Source organism: Corapipo altera, unplaced genomic scaffold, assembly GCF_003945725.1.
Source record: "Corapipo altera isolate COAL_440 unplaced genomic scaffold, ASM394572v1 22b, whole genome shotgun sequence".
Lineage (NCBI taxonomy): Eukaryota > Metazoa > Chordata > Aves > Passeriformes > Pipridae > Corapipo > Corapipo altera.
In genome coordinates this window covers 29,018,646-29,039,444 of record NW_020884876.1, presented here as the reverse complement: position 1 = coordinate 29,039,444, position 20,799 = coordinate 29,018,646, and the positions used below count along the sequence as shown (strand labels likewise).

The window sequence follows — 20,799 nt, the reverse complement described above, 5'->3', positions numbered from 1 at the left end:
TTTTGACAAGTATGAGCATGCCTGTCTTAGGCTGATACTTTTTTTCCTGTCTTCTTTCTTTCTCTCTCTTTTTTCTCTTTTTGGTTCATTGTGTTCACTGATGGGTGGATTACTCACAGAATGTTCTCCACTATAATTTATGTTTATCTGAAAGTAGGAACTGCAGTTCTTCAGTAATAACAAACTCTTCTATTTCGTTTCACTGCCTTCATTTTCTTCATGTCCTGTCATTTTTTTCATTTGCTGCTGCTGTTAATCTGACATCCTTTGCTCCAAAAAAAATGTGTTTTATTTACAGGGCACAGCATTTGGAAGTGCTCCTGTACCTTCTCGCAGGCAATTATGTGAGTCTCTTAAATTCCGCTCTGTGTTGTAAAGATGACTATGTGTTCATGTGCTGTAGCATGGCATGCCAATATAGAGTTAATGCCCTGAGGTCAATATTCAACCACTGGTGTTGTATATTGCCTGTAATGTGTTTGTAGCTAACAGCTTCTACTGACCCCTTCTTTATTTCTTTGTTGTGTTTTGTTCAACACATTATAAAATGGGGCTGCGCTGTGCACTATAGAGTTGCAAGAAGAGAAGAAAATAACATGATGACTCAAAGTCTGGAGGGGAATAAGAATAATATTATCAGATTATGTGTGCAGCATAGTAATGAGAAGCATTGTTAAAACTAAACAGACCCTTTTTCCTATTCTTCAAATTAGTCTCTCCATTGCGCAGACAAAAATAAAAAAATCTGGTCCTCAAAAAATGAAGAAATGGAAAATCAAACAACGTGGTGTAAGGCAGATGCTACTGAGATCGGCTGTATTCCTTATAAGACTTTCCTTCTAATTAATTCGAAGAACAAGTCCATCTGCTGAGTTTAGGAGGAAAGGGAATTTTTAGAAAGGGGTCTCATTCATCTTGTTTCCTTAAATCCATTGGAATTATTGATAATAAATAAAATTTATCCTAAATTAAAATAAATTCCCCCTGCTGTCTACAAAAACCTGAGAAATCACAGTGTGCTATATATTAAAAAAAAGAGAAAGGCTTGCATTCTAATTCAAGGTGATCTCTCTGCTGCATTAATAGTGTTCGCGTGTGAGTGTGTATATTGAATATATAGATTCTCAGAATACCATCAGACTTTGAGATGAGGACTTTCTTACATTCCTTATTTCTGTCTTTCTCCTCCTACCTTGAGTTAATGTCCATACTAAAGACATTGGTGTCTTCCATATGCACATAATAAGCTACAGCCATGCACTGCATTATTATAATTACTGTGCACTGCATCACACTGCTGAATGTCAAATAGATTCATTACAATATAACATTACAGGCTTATTCATAAAATACAGTGCAGTTTGAACGATGCTTCATTGTTGGCAGTCTTGAAACATGTTGCTTGCATAAATTCACTGGTGCTGCTCTTGTGTATTCCTAGGAAAACATATGGCATTTGTCTATGAGTGTGGGTCTTGCAAAAGTAACAAAAAATATGATCTGTATATGACTGTCCTTTCTTTTGTGCAATTATCCAAGATGTTCGTATTCTACTGGGTATATCTAAGGGAAGTAAAAAATATCAAGATGTAACACTCTTCATGAAATATAATTGTACTCCTGTTACAGTTATTTAAGGTATGGTGGAAAGAATTAATATTCTCATTGAGTCCTTCAGAAAAACGGTGCTGGAGTTATTTTTATCCAATATGTATGTCACTTAGCAGTCTGCTAAAATGAAAATTCAAATTTCTGCCTGGCTTACTCTCACTTAAATTAATCCTGCTACTGATTTTTATGATTAACAACATCACTGAAGACTTTGGAAACACACTGAAACAATAACATGCTTTAACATGCTCAGTACTATATAATCAGCACTGTGCATCGTTGACAGCTTCCTTTCTTAAATGGAGCCCGGGTTTGAGGTGAATGATTAAGTATCATGTGATGAAGTGTCTGGGATTTGAACATAAGAAAAATTATGGGAAGGGAAGAAAATGTTTTATCTGGTAAAGACAGGTTAAAAATTTGGGTAACAAACTGGAGTTGCAGAACTCTGAAGTAGGCAGAGGAATGGATAATGGTTGGGTTACATATGTGGATGAGTAGGCTGGAAGAAGTGGTCAGAATCTCCGTGCTTAGTTGATGAAAAGAGAGTAAAAGTAACATCGCTAAAATGGTGAGATGAAGTAAGTTTAAAGCAGCACTTATAGAATGTGTCAGTACCTTTACTGTGAAACAAATGGAAGCAAAAAACCCATGTAAATAAGGGAATCCATAACATCCAGGGGAATTATTTCATCCAGCTTTTTTCTGCTTTTTTGTGTTCTGGGAGGCAAAGGTTTTATGGAACTATGAATATTTTGTGATAAATTTCTAACAGGAAGGTGGAATTATAGCTTGAACATCCTAACATTGTCTTCTGGTCATTGGTGGTCTTTGTTTTTTCCTGGTCCTTACCAAGCATTGAATGCTATTCTTGATCATGTACAGAAATGAATGGGAAAAGAGGTTGTCTGGGAATCCAGAACAGCAATGCTACTGGATGAGTGCTGTGTCCTATCACATAGAAACTGAAAGGTAGCAGAAATGGTTTTTTCCAGATGGTGTGACCTGTGATCCTACAGTAACTCTACTGCAATGGAAGAGGCAAGATTAATTTGATCTCAGTTCATGCGAGATGTTTTAGACTACAGGGGACTTGTGGGTGCTTCACCTCCAGAGTGAGCAGGGTTGGCTCAGTGGTGGTGTTGCAAGTCACCAGGAAGTCACGGACCTCTGGGCATCCAAAGCTGTCCTAAACATTGAGTGACATCAGTGCTAATTCTGTGTTACCACATTTCCTCTTCTAGTCCAGGGTCCAGAGAAGCTGCTGGGGAAATGTGGCAAAGTAGTAAGTGGTTGAGGCTTATGATGTTTATATAACATTTTAAAGTAAAAAAACCTCTACTCAAAGGGCATTTTGACTCTGGCTATAAACTGCGAGACTCCTTATAAGGGTAACTAATAAATTCCAATATGGGAGTTAAGGCTCCTTTCCACAAGATAGAAACTTGCTTTCTGAAATTGAATAGGTTGCAACTTTATTTCTGTTTTACAATAAAGATACCAACGGAAGTGAAAGAAAAGCACCATACAATCCAAACTGACCAAAAGATATGAGAAAATCTGTAATGAGCAAGAAAATAGGATGCAAGGGCACAGGATGGGGAGTCGAAAGTGAATACAGGAGTATAATGATAGCTGTATGACACAGCTTTGGGGCATTGGAATAGTGCTGACCTAAAGGCAAAATACAGATTTACAAAATACAGTTATGACTTAATAAAATTTTGTATCAAAATAAAATGCAGCTGCAGATTTTTTGGCAGAATTGCAATATAGTCACCCTAGTGTGAAAAAGGCTCTCATATTTTCTTCTGTCACTTGTCTCTTACATAGAGTAGAAGCAAAAATACACCAATGAAATACATAAAGAAAAGTAAACACCACAATGCTGAAAACACACATGTTCATTGCAAGATTTCCTTCAAACTGCACTTTTGTCCTGCAAAAGTTCATGTTGTAGTCAGGGTTTTAGGTTTATATCCTGTGTTAAAGCGTAGTGGATTGCACACCAGAAGGCAAAGCTTTTACTTTTTTTATACCTATGGTATTTTTTATAAAGACTTTATTCCAAACATTTTCCTTATTTAGCCTGAAATGTCCTCAAACTGCAAGTAATTGCCAGTTGAAGGTGACAGTGGGTAGTACTTTTTAAGAAAATGTATTCTCATTTACATGTAATTTGGAAATGAAAAATACTTACCTGTTTTGATTAGCACTATTTAGAAGAAGAAATCAATGGGCAGAAATAGCATAGAAAGAACCATGCTACAACAGAGATTCTTGAAACAGAGAAGGATCACAACAAAAATAATACGGTTATGTGGTACCTGACAATCAACTTTACAGACAGAAAAAAATGGATCAATGGACACTTGGAATAGCTATATTATATCCAGAGAATTTCATACTATCTAATGATAAGAAGAGTGCCAGAATTGAATGCAGCTAAACTTGCCTTCTAGGCATGGAATTTTATACAATGAAGAATTTAAAATAAAATTACCTAACATCAAAATTAAAGGAAGTAGAGTCTTAGCTGGTTGATAAATGCCACTTTAATGTTGCAATCTCACAAACAAAGTTTAGTTACTTGGGGCAAATATAAATACTTCAGAGTTTTAAATTCAGCTGTAGTGATTTTAATTACAGCAGAAAATATGTAGAAAGGAAATTACAAGAGTTAAATTTCTAATGTAGATAGTTCACATGATGAAACATCTTAAATACTTGCCCACCATCAAGATATTTCAAAGCACTGGATGGCTTCTTTGGTCAACCAGAAGGAGAAAACAAGGAAATAAGATAAAATGCTGAGAAGTTAAGTATTTTATTGATTTATGGTACATTGTGGAGGAAAAAACCTTTTTGAATTGAGTAGTTTTCTGATAAAGAGAAAAACCTAAGGTGGTAATGGTAAATGCATAAGTTATGAACAAAAATATTTAAAATGTTTTATTTCAGAATTTTAATGAAAATCACATAAATGAATAGGCTAGCACACTAGTAAAAACATATTCTCTTACGAAAAAGTACTGGCAGTCACTTTCTTGTGGAGTCGATCAAAATATTTGCAAACAAGATGTAAGTAAGTAGTAGTTTGGTTAAAACAATGCCTTAAAAATGCTTGTTAAAAATACCTACACATTTGCAAAGTCATACCATACCAGGTATTTTCTCCAAAGGTTTATCTATCAGAATTCTCTTCTAGGTATGATGAAAATTGTAAGCATAGGAAATAAATCACTGTATTTTAAGCTTTATAAGGAGATTTCACCCTCACAGGAGGGTGCAAAATTCTCCCCCCAACTGTAAGCCAGATGGGAATTCTCCAGTCTGGACATCTGACTAAGAAAATTCCTGATATCTTAATCTCACGCAGTCACCGATTAACTGGGCCTCTCTAAGCTGTGCAGATGGGAAAGCCCCAAGCTTCATGCAAATATGAGCTATCAAAGGCTGTGCCTCTCTTAATCAGGGAATCATTTAGGTTGGAAAAGATCCTTAAGATCAAGTCCAACCATTAAGCTAACACTGCCAGGTCCACCACTGAACCATGTCACTAAGTGCCACATCTTCACGTCTTTTCAATACCTGCAGGGATAGTGACTCCACTACTTTGCTGGGCAGCCTGTTCCAATGCTTGACCATGATTTCAGTGAAGAAACTTTTCCTAATATCTAATCTAAACTTCCCCTGGAGCAACTTGATGCCATTTCCTCTGAATCCTATCAATGTTACTTGAGAGAAGAGGCTGACCCCCACCTCACTACAACATCCTTTCAGGTAATTGTAGAGAGTGATGAGGCCCCCTTGAGCCTTCTTTCCTCCAGGCGAAACAATCCCAGCTCCCTCAGCCACTCCTCATAAGACTTGTGCTCCAGACCCTTCACCAGCTTTGTTGCTCTTCTGTATAGTAGTAGGTATATGTAGTATAACAGAAGCTGATCCAGAGAATAAAGTGATTGAGGTTCATGCGGTGGAGGAAAAGTTGTCTGTATCTTAAAAATTATAATTGTGCAGCAATGCATCTGAGTAACTCAGTGTCTTAACTCAGTAGGACTCTGCATAAGTAAGATTTTTGTGAATTCAGAAACCTTGCTAACTGCAAGCTAATTCGGGATAGATTCTCTTTTCAAGATTTTGACTGAAGTTATGATTTTGGAAGAGGTAAATTATGACTTTCTTTATTACCAGTTTTCTTATGGGAGGTGCGTAAATGTTTATAAGATATGGAGGCTTTTGTGAGGGAAAAAACAAAGCTTCTTAATTACTTAAAAGAAGTATGTTAATTCTGTAAAGTTTAGCTTTATGCAAGTATGATGTCCGTACATTCAATTACTGTCTAGGTAGAGCATAGAAATGTATCTGGGTAACTGTAAAAAACTTCCAGTCAGGTTTTAATGGAAGTAATTTACTTTCAAAAAATTAGCAAGTAATTTATTAGAAATAATTTTAATTCTGTTTATTAGAAATAAATTATATAAATATTAATAATCCTTAGAATCTATTGTTTTACATTTTTGGCTCATAAATCTTCATTGTACTATTTCTAAAAATGGCCTTATCTGACAATCACCTGGTAAATTTAATTTAAAAATTCATTACAAAATTATCCATTTAACTGAATATTCTTTTTATTGCATTTTTAAACTCAGTAATACGTTCTTAGGGATTTAGGCTTATTGTAATGTAATCACAAGTTACAGTCCTGCTAACTCCAGTAGAGGTAAGATCATGCTCTGGTTTTGCAAAATGATAAAATATATATTCTGACAATTGTTTTGTTAATATATTATTATTTTTTAGTCATTCATTTGTGGGAGAGAATTCTAATTCCTTTAACAGCAGTTTCTGCTTTCATTCCTGTTTCTATGGAAACAAACATTAGCACAATGAAAGTTTTTAAAAAGTGATTATTTGAAAACATTGGAGACTGGAGATTTCATTTAGCAAATTTGGAATCCACTCATAAAAGCCATAGAACTTAGATATAAAACAAAAATAAAAAGTTTTTATGTGATATCTTAACATGTGGCTTTTATTTGTCTTTGTTTCTTCATTCCTCGATTGTAAGGAAGGATTTTTCCTGCTTGTATAAAACTCCCCAAGAGGAGTACTGTATGGAAGGATGTGGCTCTGTACCTAAGAACATTGAGGAATTTATAGAAATGAATTTTGTTATTCATCAGTTTGTGCTTGAAGAGGGAGAGTAGGACTGCTATGTACAGTGGAGCATTAAAAATCAGTTTTGTTTGCACATCACACCTGAATATGGGAGAAGAAAACAAATATGTAATTGCTATCTTATCATGGCATTTGCTGTCTTGGTTGTCTTATCATTGAGCATGAAAAAAAAGCTATGGTCATAATCTGATTAAAAACCAGATACTGTTTCCTGTTAAAATACAATAGCCCTTCAAACACTTAGTCTTTCATCATTGAAATAAATGTCCATCAGGGTGAGATTCACCAAAATCAGGCATAATCAGTTCTTCCTGTCCTGCTTTGCATTCATGGACTGACTTGATTACAGCTTAATCAAGGAAAAATAGAGCATAGAAGCCATGAGCTTGAAGAATTGCTTATTGTGTTTGTTGTTTTCTGCTGCCATTATAGTGTGTAAAAATGAAATACATGGTTTTACGCTTATTTTGCGAGTTAAAAGATGAAAACTAAGGTAGTCCACTGAAATTAGATAGGCTTTTGCTAAATTAATTTTAAACCACTAGATGATTTTAAAAACAAAGCATTTAGGGGTTGTCTTAAGCTACCTCAACTACCTGTAATTGGATGTTTTTGGAAATGCTCTCTTCAAAACCTCTGTAAAATACAGTTCATAAGGATACATTTATTATAAAGTAATTTCTGTATGAAATTCTTTAATATTGGGGGGGGGGGGCGGTTAAGCTTTTTTTCCCCATGAAAATAAGCAGAAATGGCACTGACAGGTCATAAATTACTACTTGGCAGGTAAAGATGGGCATTAGGAAGAACTCAAGGAGGCTGTTGCAGCTGTGGAAGAGAGTGCTCAGGTTATAAAATCTCCATCCTCAAATGTTTTCAAGACTTGACCAGTCGGAGGCATGACTGAGCTCACCTGGAGTTGGTGGTAGTTCCAAGAAGGAGGCAGGGCAAGATGACCTCCAGAGGCCCATTCCAACCAGTGCTTCTCTGAGTCTGTAATTTGGGAAGCACTGCTGTGAATAGAAATAAGAGAAAAAATGTGCAGTCTTTGAAGCTGCATCTTTCTTCTGAGTTTATTTTCTGTTTGCAAATTCATGTGCAGTTAATCTAAGAAACTTAAACTAGTAAATGGAGTAATTTATCTTTTTAAGTGGTTTTGTTTTCAAGTTTTTCAAATGAGATTGACTTTTCAAAGTGATGATACTTTTTTTTAATTCTAAAAATAAGGTTAATGCGGTAAATAATTCTTCAATTTAAGTAATATTTCATTTTAGGCCTTACAAAATATTTTTGATTGATCTGATCATTTTAATTCAGGCATAAAACTGAAGAGTCCCTTATTCACCTAACTCTATTATGAGTAATGAAATTGAATCTCTGATAGATCTCCTTTAGGAGTAAACTCAGAGATTCATCTATTCTGAATAAATTACCTCTCAAACTAATCCTGTTTCCGATTAGTCAGTTATCTAAAATCTAACAGCGATTTTTTTTTTTTAAAAGAACTATTTTTGAATTGTAATAAATTGTCAGTATGGGCATATGTTGACTTATGTTTTGTCAGTGGAGTAATTTCCGTCATTCAGTACTTCTCTTTTGTCTGCTGTAATATTACTGCTGTTCCTGGACAAGTTTTTTCCACAAAAAAAAATCTTTCTCCAGATGACCATCTACTGTCTTATAATAATTACGATAGTAGCGATGCATACTTTAAGATTGCCTGTTGTTAAATTTTGCTGTGAAAAACTTTTCCTACTAGCAGCTTAGGTGTTCAGTTGTTATAAATATTCTGTTGATCACATAGTTATCAGACGTTTATATAAGGAAAGCATCAGGAAAATTAAGAAAAACATCTGCAAAAAATTGATGCCTTATCTCATTAATGAGAAGAGTAGTAGAATACATAGCAATTTGAAATAAAGCCTCCAGTGAAAGAAACTGTGGTAGAAAAAGGATGCAACAGAATGAATGTCAACAGTGAACATTTCTACTCAGAAAATGTGAAAGTTGCGGCTTAAAGACTCTTTCTCAGGACATTTGAGTGTCAGAGACTTAGTGACTTTACATACCAGTCTTCTCATTGATGTTGGAACAGACTTGAGTGAAGCAGTCTCAGGCAGAATTTAAACTAAAGAACATATTTACCCATGTTTTTCTGAGTTAGAGTATGTGCAGTCATGAAAAAAATGTTATTCCATGATGTGAGGTATTACAAAATCATTTTATGATGACTTACAGTCTAGACAGTTATATTTTAGTTACCTTGGGTGACACTCGGCATTTACAATTAAGGAGACTGTATTTGCTTTTTGATTAATTATTGTAATAGATAGTGCTTTTCTCTTGTATGTAGTTAAATTAAAAACTATTGTACTCATTGTTTTGGTCAGTAGTTCCATCCTAAGAGTATTAATGAAATTTGGGACTGCTGAAGTAGGTTATTTAAATTACTAAAAGGCTTAATAGGCAAGTCCATGTTAAAAAGTTTTCAAGCCGTTTCCATTAGCGTATATTAAACGGAGCGGAGAAATTCTGTGAGGCTCTGCTTATTACCTGCTATTTGTTGCATGTATGCCTAGAGATATCATGAATATATTTTGCTTTGGCATAATTATAGTATATAGGCTGAATAATGAACGATGCCATTTTTTGTCCTTCTGATACAGCTATTAAACCATTTAACAGTTTTCTATATCCATTGGATGGATTAAAAAATGCTGCCTTTAATCAACATGGCACGACTTCTTTTCCCAGATTTCCCATCTAAGATTTTGCAAGCATGATCATTGCAATCACTTTTGCATTTTATCAACAGTGGAAAGAGCAAACTGGTAGACTTTGCTTCAGATGGTTGAAGAGAGTTAAATGTTGGAATAAGAATATTCAGCATTTATCTTTGCCACATAAGTTTGTGAATACACCCTTTGCTGTTCTCTCCCTCACAGCCTGTACCTTTCTAGAGAGAAGCTAGACAAATGATCTACTCTGGTTTCTTCCCATAAACACCATGGATTTTATATGCTTCATAGATCACTAATTAGAATTACTTGTTTTTAATGTGATGAAGCAAGACATTGCTAATGCTTGAATTATTTATGAGGATTTATCAAGTTCACCCATAGGAACTATAAATACAACTAATGTGGTATGGTTTGCTAAAAACGACCATTTGGCATCGTGCAATTTTAAGTAGTAGTGTATATAATACTTTATATATCAACTCAGTTTATTCAAGCACATTCCTCCTTCAGTTATTTTGCTAAGAAGATTTTCCGCCTTTTCATCCATTCATTTCTAACATCCACTGCTTTGCTTTTATAGAAAACTCAATTCATTATTGTCATTTGGTCATACTGCTGAAGTTCAAGCACACAGGAAGGGAATGAGAGGCTTTTATGTGCTTTGTTACAGTCATCTATTGTTGGGTAATAAATATCTGCTGAATGTTTTCTGGAAGCTATTTCAAGCATTTGTTATAAGAAAATACAGTAAATGCAGTACAGAAAACCTTGTTAAGCTTTTCTATAAAGCAACAATAATTTTTATGTCCCTTCTCTTCAAAATGCTAATAATCGCCTTAGTTTGGTTGTTAAAATAGCACGTTATATAAGTTTGCTGCTTCTAGAATTTTATTTTAAAGATATTTCATATTGTTGACATTTGCCTGTATATCTGATCTTTGGAGGTTTAAAAGACCAAAGAAAAGAGATGCAAAAATGAACATAGTAAAAATGAACTCTACCATAGGTAATAAAGGTATACCAAGATTTTATTACTGAAGATTGCATGTTTTGGCAGTGAAAAATCTTATCCTCTGTACTAACAGTATGTCTGAAGAAACCCACTGGTAATTCCCAGGTGGAAAGAACTGTTCAGTTCAGGGGTCTGTCTCTACCACAGTCTCCTGCCAGCTCCATGGGAATGAATCTAGACCTGGGATGGAGAACAAGAAAGTAGGAATGATCCGTGACCCTTTCCTTTGCTACGAAAGGATGCAGTATTCCATGTTCTTACAGTTAAAATCTGTAAGAAGAGTTAACAAAGACCATTATTTGTTATGATAGTGAGTATATGCATAAAGTTGATCTTATGCTAGCATTTAATATTTTACTCATCAGATTATCATCATCACCCCTAGGCTGCTTATATTTAGTTTCTATGAGTAGGCTTAGATATTGAAATTTAGGGATCAGGCACTTAAGCTTACTGAGGCATGACTCCAAGCAAGAAAAATGCCATCATCCATGCAAAGAGAGGTGTTTGAAAGACAAGCATAGGCAAGAGTATAAAGATATGGTTCACTAGCTTGATGCAGACAATCCAGAAGTGTGAATTCATGTCTTTTTGTATTCCTTCCAGGAACTCTGAGTGTTGATCAGCTTGCACTAGTCATGGGTTTATGTACAGAACAATCCTCAGTGTTTCAGTGTCATCATGTATCCCTGCCTGCCTCTGGGTTGTCCTTTCAACACAACCTAGTTCTAGCTGACTGTGTTGTATCTCCTATAACATTAAAATAGTTCCTGATGTGGAAAACCTTATTATTCTATTTAATTTATTCTTAATGTTTTTTTAAAAAAAAACAAAACTATGGAGGTTGAGAAAAGAGCCAGTATTACTGGGGGATCAGCTTGGTCTCTAATTGTCACTAGCTAGTGTTTTGTAAGCCTCACTTGCTTGCAGTTTGTGTCTGCATTTCCACTCTGAGCTACTGCTTTTGTAGATAAAACCTTGACAGAGATTTCAGTCTGTATGATTTTTCTCAATGGTGCTTTGAGAAAGCTTTTGAAGTTTGAGTTCATTTGGGTTTTAGCTATCTTGACCATGTACAGTATATCTGCTAGCATCAGTTTTGCCAACTCATTTCTACGTAAGTGAACTATAAACAGTATAATATATACTCAGTCTTCATTAGAAAGGGTTAAGACGTCTTCCTGTGAAGAACGCACAGGTCGAGGCCAAACAGGATTTTTTTTTTTTTGGCTTTTCTGCTAGCAGCCAAAGCCAGCCTTGGAAAGGAGAAGAGTTCCCGGGCGATGAATGTCTCCTGTCACATTACATTGTTTGGTAGCCCTCAACTATGGCATGTATGGTGGTGTAGTAGGAGAAAGCTTGGGTAAAGATTTCTGTTGGTCTATTGATGTTCCTTGGCTGGGAAGTTTCAAAAAATGAAATTTAAATGGACTGTACAAAAACTAGACTGCTGTCACATAACTATAAGCACCTGTAGTTTGTTTTTCAGCAGCAGTGATTGTTCATAAGTTGAAAATTTTATCTAATCTTAAAAAGCAGTCTAAGAGTCACTTATATCAGCAAAATAAGCAGAGTTAATTAAAATAAAGCAACTGCTACTTTAGACTGGGAACAATATGGCTGTCTTTTAGCATAACATGAAAGACAGTGTATAAAACCCTCCTTTCTTCGTTTTGTTTTCTTTTGTCTCATGTGGCACAAGTTAATGATGTAGGTGTGATGACTGAAGGCTAGCAATAGCAGTCATGTGTTTATTTTTTTTTCTACTGGCACCCCTTGGCTCGATCTCTCAAACATCCTATGAGAATACAACACAGAGACCTGGGAGGAGGGATGCTCACCTGGAGTGCTGTGTGCCCCACTTCTCACCATCTACATACAAGATTTTTCTTTTTTTTTGATTAATGTGCCTTTCAGCCAGGCAGACAGTTGTACGTGCTTAACTTCACGGGTGTGAATAGAGCAAATTGAGACTGTTCTTATATACAACTAAATTTGCCTTGGAGCAGGGGTGGGGGTGCTTCCATCCCATGACTGATTTCATATTCTCTTGCCTCAGCACTAACCACACAGCAAGGGGATAAGGGTATTTAGGAGGCTTTCCTGTGACAGTGAAGGAGTTTTATTAATTTATAAAATGCTTATAAAAGCTTGAAAGATCTCACATCCAGCTGTCAAACTTGCCAGCAAGTTGCACATCCAAATGATCTGTAGGAAGCAATGTAACTGTTGCTTTACTGAAAGCTTTAATGATACAATAATTTCAGTTAGCTGTCCAGGTCAAGTATAAGCAACAGTCTCAAGATTTGAAAAATTATTTCTCTGCTCATCTTTGTGAAGTGTGCAATCTGTCTTTGGATGCAAACATAATTTCTTTTATTATTTATTGAGTATGATATTAAACATGTTTATGGTTCTATAAGTATTTCAAATATTTTCAAAGGAACTGTCAAATATAGCCAGAGACTGAAATGGTAATCACATCTGGACATTTTACGGTTAATTTTTTACTTCAGTGCTAAAATTTAAATGCAATTTGTGCAATAAGTCATATGGAATAAAACAATAACGCAAAAAGTACCCTGCAGTATTAATTTGTCTGAGAAGGAAAACCACAAAGTCTGAGTACATCTGTGTGCCAAATGTATGTTTCGTTGCCGTAAGCACAGGATGCCTCACTACAGATTCAGCATTCGCATTTGCATGGAGCTATAAAGTACAAAAAGAACCACTGCAGGACGTCGGTTGTTTCCTAATGGACTTACAGTGACATGGAACACAGATTCCCTAAAAATACCAAGCTAATTACAGGATGAGGTGCTATATTGTTGTATTTTTCCAAGTATACTGTTTAAACAGTTGCCCTGCTTCTGAATTAGATGGAAAATCAAGAAGGACAAATATAGAGTAATTCTTCATATTACTTATTTTATAACTAACTATTTGAAGACTGATTTGGGATTTTTTTTTTCCTTTGAAAACAACAGGCAGAAGGCAATTTAAATACTGTAATTTATCTTTGATGGATGATGTATTTAAAGCAGCTGAAAGCACATAATTTGAGCATGTAGCAATTAACATTGTGATCCCACTGAGGGAGTGTCATGTGCTGACCCTCACCATCTAAATGTGTTTCTTAGCAGGTATGAGGTTGGTTTAATTCTGATTTCAGCTGCAAAGGAAAAATGTTGCACTTTCCTGTGCTGATTTGAAATGCCAAGAAAATCTACAAAACTGTTTCTAACCCATCCAGATCAAGGTAGTCAAGTCTTCTGTTGCAAAAAAAAAATCTACAAGCCTTTGAGAAGGCATGAAAGGAGTCATGACTCAGTGACATGTCAAGCCTTATGCTTAGTCTAAATGATATGAACTATTATCTAAACCATGATTTGTATAAATACTTGTCATTTCCGATGATGTGGAGTCCTACCCCAGGCACCCTGTGTTTTCCCTATTCTGTTTTTATTGATGCTTGTTGGAGAGGAGCAATGGCAGCAGAGGGACTCCACAGTGCTTGACGGATTTCCTTGATGGCAGTACAGCTGTAGTACAAGTGTGTGGTGCAAAACAGCCATTTGGTTCCCCTGAAATCTGGATCAAAATGTCAAGAACTGCAAAAGGCAGTTTTGTATTCTTTATTTTCCATGGGGCCATACAGAAATATTTTGTGTGTGTTGTGTTTTGTAACACCTTACTGAACAACATGGTCCTGCTTTGCTGCTTCACAAAGGTCTCCTAGCGAGAGATAAGCTCTGGACATAGTGTACTGCTGATGGCAAGACACCAGCCTGCTTTCTTGAAAAAAAAAAAAGTCCAGGACTGGTTATACATAATCAGTGTGAAGCTGTTGGCTTGGATTTTAGGCAGTAGCTCAACCTTGGTTATGAATCAGTAAGTTAGCATTAGTTTGAGAGTGCACACTTATAAAGAAAAGGTATAAAATTATGAAAGCTATCTTGCCAATTTGGGGAAAAACTGTTCCATCTGCAAATAGTCCATACACTTTTGTCCATTTTTTTTCCTAAAAGGGCTGATTTAGATAATAATGTACTTTATAGACTAATGTCTTGATACTTTAGACATGTTAATTTCTAAATGTCTATGTTTGATTTCTGATTTCAGACATTTTCCTATTATACATATATGGGAAAAAAAGACTCTTCATATTACAAAATACCCCTCTGTCCTTATTTCCCATTAAGGGGACATGCTGAAATCTATTGAGAGCATTACCTAGCAAAAGACTGAATTGCTTTGATATAGGAAACTACAGACAGAATGAATATTGAAGTTACAAAGGGTTCTTCCCTCATAAGTGTGATCATCTTTCTAGTACCGTCTTTCTAATAAAATTTTCAAGTTCCTTTTGTTTGTACTACCTCAATAAGACATGCCAACATATGTTGTCATCCCTAAAACTCAGCACTTGTGATACAGACTTTACATGAAATTGCACTGCCTTATAGTGTTTATATTAGTGCTGAAATTAATTTCATCTATTTCAGCCATTCAAGTTAATCTCTGAGTGAAGTAAAATTAGGAAAATTATAAACAAAAGAATACTTAAAACTAAGTGATGGTTTTTGTATATGAATGATATAGTAGTAAATAATTTTAGTTTAATTATGGCTTTCTTTTCATTCACCCTATATTCCTCTGGCTGTATTTCAATGAACAACCAGTCCTTTCCAAAAGGGCACTGATGGATATCTGGAACCATTTTAAAGCTATTACTGAAGAAAATATGTTTACTTTGACATCCATAGGCCAAAGCATGTTTTAATAATTGCATTTAAAAGTAACTTACTCCCATGCCATCATGTGATTGTAGTTTTCTCTTGGCTTCTAGGTAACCCATCAGGGTTGTGTAATAAAGACTTTTTTAAACATTTTTTCTCTACTGGGATATTGAAATACAAGATAGATTCAGTGTCTGGGAGTCAGTGTATGGATTGTGAGGTCTGATTGTCCAGAATATGTCCACAAAATAAAATGCAAGTAGAAATCAATTCTTAGAATGATCCAATATTTAGGTTTGGGTTGGGTAATCCCCTAAAAGTAATTGGAAGTGGCTAAAGAAAATTTATATAGTTCATAGGGTTGTGTTGTGTTACTGCAATGATCAGTGATTCGTACTAAAATTAGTACCTGTTGGTCACCTACTGACTACTGTCCCTTCAAGTAGCTGTGCTGTACGGTGCCTGTGTGAGCTGTGGAGGGGCTTCTTCTTTCTTCTGCAGCCCCTTGAAATCCCCAGACGTTCAGCATCTCTAAAAAGTGCATCTGCTGTATCAGAACACGTATTGCAATAGCACTCATTTTTGAAATTATATCAACATGAATGTGTAGCTTATTATAAAATAAATATCAACAAAAATATATACTGCATTTAGAAACATAGTACAAGACTAATTTTACTCTAAAAAGGCTTTCTGAGTATATAGAAGCACTATTATCATAGCAGTTGAAGTAACTTGAAATGGCTGACTCTTGCTTATGGTATTTCTTAATGTGGTACTAGACCTTTTCATTTAGGTTCATAATACATGTTTATGCAAACACTCAAAATAGTTCTGTTTGGAGTAAAACATCTATTTTGTCATAATATATTTGCTTGAAATAGAATTAGAGAAATCTAGGAAAAAAAACACCTACACCTTAAAAAAAAGTTTCAACTAAGTAGGTTATTTTAAGTAGTTCAGTCTGAACAGAAAATGAAGACATATTGGGTCAGTGACCTCATAAGATGAAAAGGAAGGAAGGAAAAAATCAGAATGCAAAATATTGTCTGGGTAGTTTGACCATTTATTTCCCCTCTGTCACCCCACTAGCCTCACCAAATGCTTTCAAAATGACACCTAATTGCTGTTTTTATTCCCTTTTTGGTACAACTTGACATTAATGTATTTGAAAATATAGCATGTAATCTGCTAACTATTCAGAATCTGTAGTGAAAATAAAAAAAATCAGGTTGACAGAATTTAACAGTTTCTACATGTTGAAAAAGTGTAGAAATGCAAATATATTTTGTGGAGGAAATAAGTTTCTATGTTCTTTTAATTGTCTGCATTTTCTCCTAGGTCACATGATATTAATGAACAGGCTGAATAATTTTAGTAAGCATTGGGAAGATACATGATAAATTTAAACAATGATAAATGCTAGAGGGAAAATTAATATCTGTTTGTTCTTGTCATTACCATGAGAACTTCTATGGATTCAATGGTATTTCCTTCAGAAGAGTGAACAGTATCAGAAAAGAACAGTCAATACCAGTGCTGCATCACTTGTTGCCAAAAACAGAGCCTCAAAGTCTTGACCAGCTGATCCATTACTTGAAATGAATTACCATTTTACATTTCAAAGACTAAAATGAGAGGTGAATCCATGGTGCCATGGGGTTATCCTTCTTGCAGGACTCTGGACAAAACAGGTGCAGGCTCTTTTAGCATTACATATTTATCTTGATTTAAACTGAACATTGGTTGTCTCTTTTCGGTTAAGGAGAAAAAGGAATTAAGAGGCAAAATGGCATTTTTCATTCCCATCAGTCCAGATCTGCTTGGCTGTGCTTTTGACTCCACAGCTTACTTGTCTTGCAAGGTCAAGTGTCGAATCTTCTGCCCCATGGAAGCAGCTGGTGAGGTTATAAAGCAGGGCATCTGACCATTTTCCTCAAAAAACAAAATATTCCCTGTTTAACTTCATACTGTAGTCAACTAGCTGCCTCACTACATTTACCAAGAATTATGCAAATTTGAGTCCTACTAAAATAGCTTAAGATGTTTGTCTAAAGCTTATACAGTCAATGCTAAAGTTAAACATAGAGATCGAGGTTTTGCAAGCATAAAGGCAGGCTTCAAGATCACCTTTTATTCTCCAAAGAAAAATTCCCAGGAGATCTTTTTTTTTCATGTGAATGGTGGCAAGTCTTCCATTTAAGATCTTTTTTGTGCCGAGTTTAAAAAGAGTCCATCTTCAAGCTTGGGCAAATATTGGATTATTTCACCTTACCACAGGCTTTTATCCTTCTCGATCACCAGCCATTGCTAAGGAAACAATGCAGGTCCTGTTAGGTAAACAGCATAGTGCACGATCAGTCCACTGAAGTAAAACACAAAATACATCATGTATTACACTCCCAGTTTTACACTCCCAGTTGAAATCAGTGGTAAGAATGTAAATCTATAAAACCAGACAGAGTTGTTACAATCCTATTTCCAACACATATTTTGCAAAGGCTTCAGGGCTATTCACATTAAAAAGTATTGCATGCTGGTTTCACCTTGAGATCCTGACGTCAAAAGTATTAAATGCTTATTTGTGCTTTAGGCAAACACTAGCAGCTTTTTTCCAAATTTAGCTTAAATTCTCCTTTTTTTTTTTGTCAGATAGCCTTGGAGATTTTAATTTTGCTTTAAATTTTCTCTCTTCATTGTAAATTCAAGTGTATACAGGTATAAATTTCTCAATGGGAAAATTTAAGTGTTTGTCTTTTCCTAGACAGTGAAATGCTGGTCCACTGTTATCAATTATTTTAGCATTTGGTCCATTGACATTGATGATTTTAGCTTTACCAGCAGTTTAATTTTTTTTTTGGTCTGTTATAATTTTTCCTTGATTTTTTGCATCTATGGGAGTAATTTTTAAATACTTGACATTTATAAATATATGTTTCATAAGTTTGAAGTCACCTTCTTAAGACTAGCTGTGGTTCCTAATAGTGGGATTATACATTGTTATCTTCTTGTAATTTGGGATAGCTTATGATTTTAATTAAGTTATGATGTACAGGATTGCTATTAATACGCATTTTATGTAATGACAGCATGGGGCAAGGACTGTTCTGTACCCTGCTCAGTGAATTGCTAAATTGGAGGAGAGATACAAGTATTCCTGTCCTTGTGGTTTAGCTGAAGAGCTGCACCAAATTTTACACAAAGTAAGGTTGTAAGTAATTCCTTTGACGTATGAACAGTAACGCATTTTAAATAATGTGACTGAGATACAATTATGTTTGAGGCTTAGCAGCTTCAAAATATGTTATTAAGTTGTGCTCAGGCCTAAGTCAGGCCAAAAAGTAAGATTACGTTTTGTATGACTTTTCTGGAAAGTCTATTGATATGAGAAATAACTTTGGTACTTTCCCACTCCCGTATAAGTCACTGAGTATAACTGGATGCCATTAAGCATGCATTAACCTGTGGCCTTTTAACAGGATGAAAAGGGAGAAAAAAGATGAAAGACCATCTTTCATATCCTTGGTGCAGATCTGTCTGAGATACCAGCCCTCATACAGTGTACATGTTAGCAGTAGTCATGCCACATTGTATAAAACAAAATCTTACATTGAGACTTCCAATTAAACTAATTTTATAAAGTTGACTTAAGACTTTGGTGGATGAAATATTTCTATTTGTCAGTGAAGCTTAAATAATTGACCTGAGAACTTGGTGTTTTTAGAGTTTGCTTCCTGCCCTAAGTCATATTGGTATCTCTGAGTGTAAGGCAAATCCAACAAAATCACGGTTTGTCTGCTGAGTCACTTCCCAGCTTCCATGTATCTTCCTCTTTCAGTACTTTTGAACACCAGTATTCTCAAATTTAAGTGTGCACTGTTTTCCCCTACTCCCTGAAAAGCCCAAGAAATTGAGTAGAAACACATTTATTCAAACATAGCAGACCTCTTAAACACAGTATATACTTTGGCCATTCATTTATTTTCTTCCGTTTGCTTTGGATTTTGTTTTTTTCTTTGTAGTTTTGTTTCGGTTTATTTTCTTTATTTGTGGTTTAAACTGGAACCTTCTCAAGGTATGAGTTCAACTCCTATGACAGGCTATGAAATATCTGGGCTATACTGCTGTGTTTAATCCATAAGGTTTTCAGTTCCATTTAATTATAATAAATAACCAAATCTCTCATAGCATTCCCTTTAAGTGAAGCACACATGAGATAGTGTCTCTCAGGAGGTAATGCTGGAGTAATTTGTTTATTTAAAAAGATACTGTTTGCATTCTTTCTCATAAGAGCTATAATATCAGAAGAATACAGGATATAAGGGGGAAAAAATTTTGATGTAGCGTACTTTATTGTTTTTTTAAAGCTGCCTTCTAACCAATATCTCTGTTTTATATTTAGAAAACCTCAGTATTTGTAGAACATCATTAAATGTGATATATGAACTTTAATACAAGAAAATAACAGGTTCTGATACAATATAGTCATTATGTGATATTCAGATAGCATTGCTTAAGTGCTCAAAGACTTCAAAGTAAATGCCAATCATTTGATCCTGCAGTGAACTTACTTGATAAACTGCTGTGTTTGTCATCTGTGGAAAGCAATACTGATTGCTGGCACTATTGATTTCAATGCTGGAAAACAGAAAGATGATCTCTCAGGGGAGCTTGCCCTTTTAAATAGCAACCTGAGCATTAAAATTACACCTTTATTTAATATTAGTTTTTGAAGGGATACTTCAGAAGAGAAGTGGCATTTATTCCCTGTTTGAATCAAGCTACTGTGTCACAGGTGATATCATATTCAACAACGGTTTCATAAATCTATGGAAAGGCTTCAGAGACACAGCAAATTGCAAATCAAAACCAACAGCTACAGGTTTTAGACATGCATCCATCCATGTATGTGAGTGGAGAACTAACTGATACTTCTGAGGCAGAGGGGATGTAGTAGCAAAAAGGTGCAATAAGATGTTTAGTGTTTAAGGAAAAAAAAGAGACAAGAAAATAATATACTCTTCATTCACTATGAAGACAAGAAAGAAATAATTACTTTGTAATTCTGTATTAATATATACAGTTGAGATTCTTCTATAAGAAGGGTAAAGAGGAATATCTAGGAAGTATTTACTCCAGTAATTGATGAAAAGGGTCAAAAATTTGTGCAGGTATTATTTTACACACAGGCAACACTCAGGAAGTAACTATTCCTGAGGCATGTTGTTCTCACGGAAGATGCTTTTCATGGTGAGCTTAGTCGGGATAGTGAAATGCTTGAATTATAGAAAATATGACCCTGGGGAGATTTCTTTAAGTCTTAAAAACCTTAAAAATCTTTCTTTAAATCTCTGGTGCTAGGTGTAACTGTTCAATGACTTTTGGTATAAGTGCTACAGTAGGATAGTAAGTGTCATGCAGGGTGTACAATCACTAATAGTGCATTCTCTGTGTTACTCAGGTAGTTCTTAAAAAATGCGACCTGTTTCCCTATAGGTGAAGGTAGCACTTC

At 35.2% G+C, this 20,799-nt stretch overlaps 1 protein-coding gene across 4 annotated transcripts in view; it reads left to right on the top strand.

Annotated features, from left to right (window-relative positions):
• Positions 1 to 20,799, top strand: part of CCSER1 (coiled-coil serine rich protein 1) — a 572,831-nt gene that overhangs the window by 448,010 nt on the left and 104,022 nt on the right. Inside the window, exon 9 of one of the 4 annotated variants that reach the window (XM_027636006.1) lies at positions 299 to 344. The exons of the other annotated variants lie outside the window; for them this stretch is intronic. Coding sequence (XP_027491807.1) covers positions 299 to 344 — 46 coding nt within the window. The remainder of the gene's footprint in view (positions 1 to 298; positions 345 to 20,799) is intronic. 4 annotated transcript variants of the gene reach the window in all.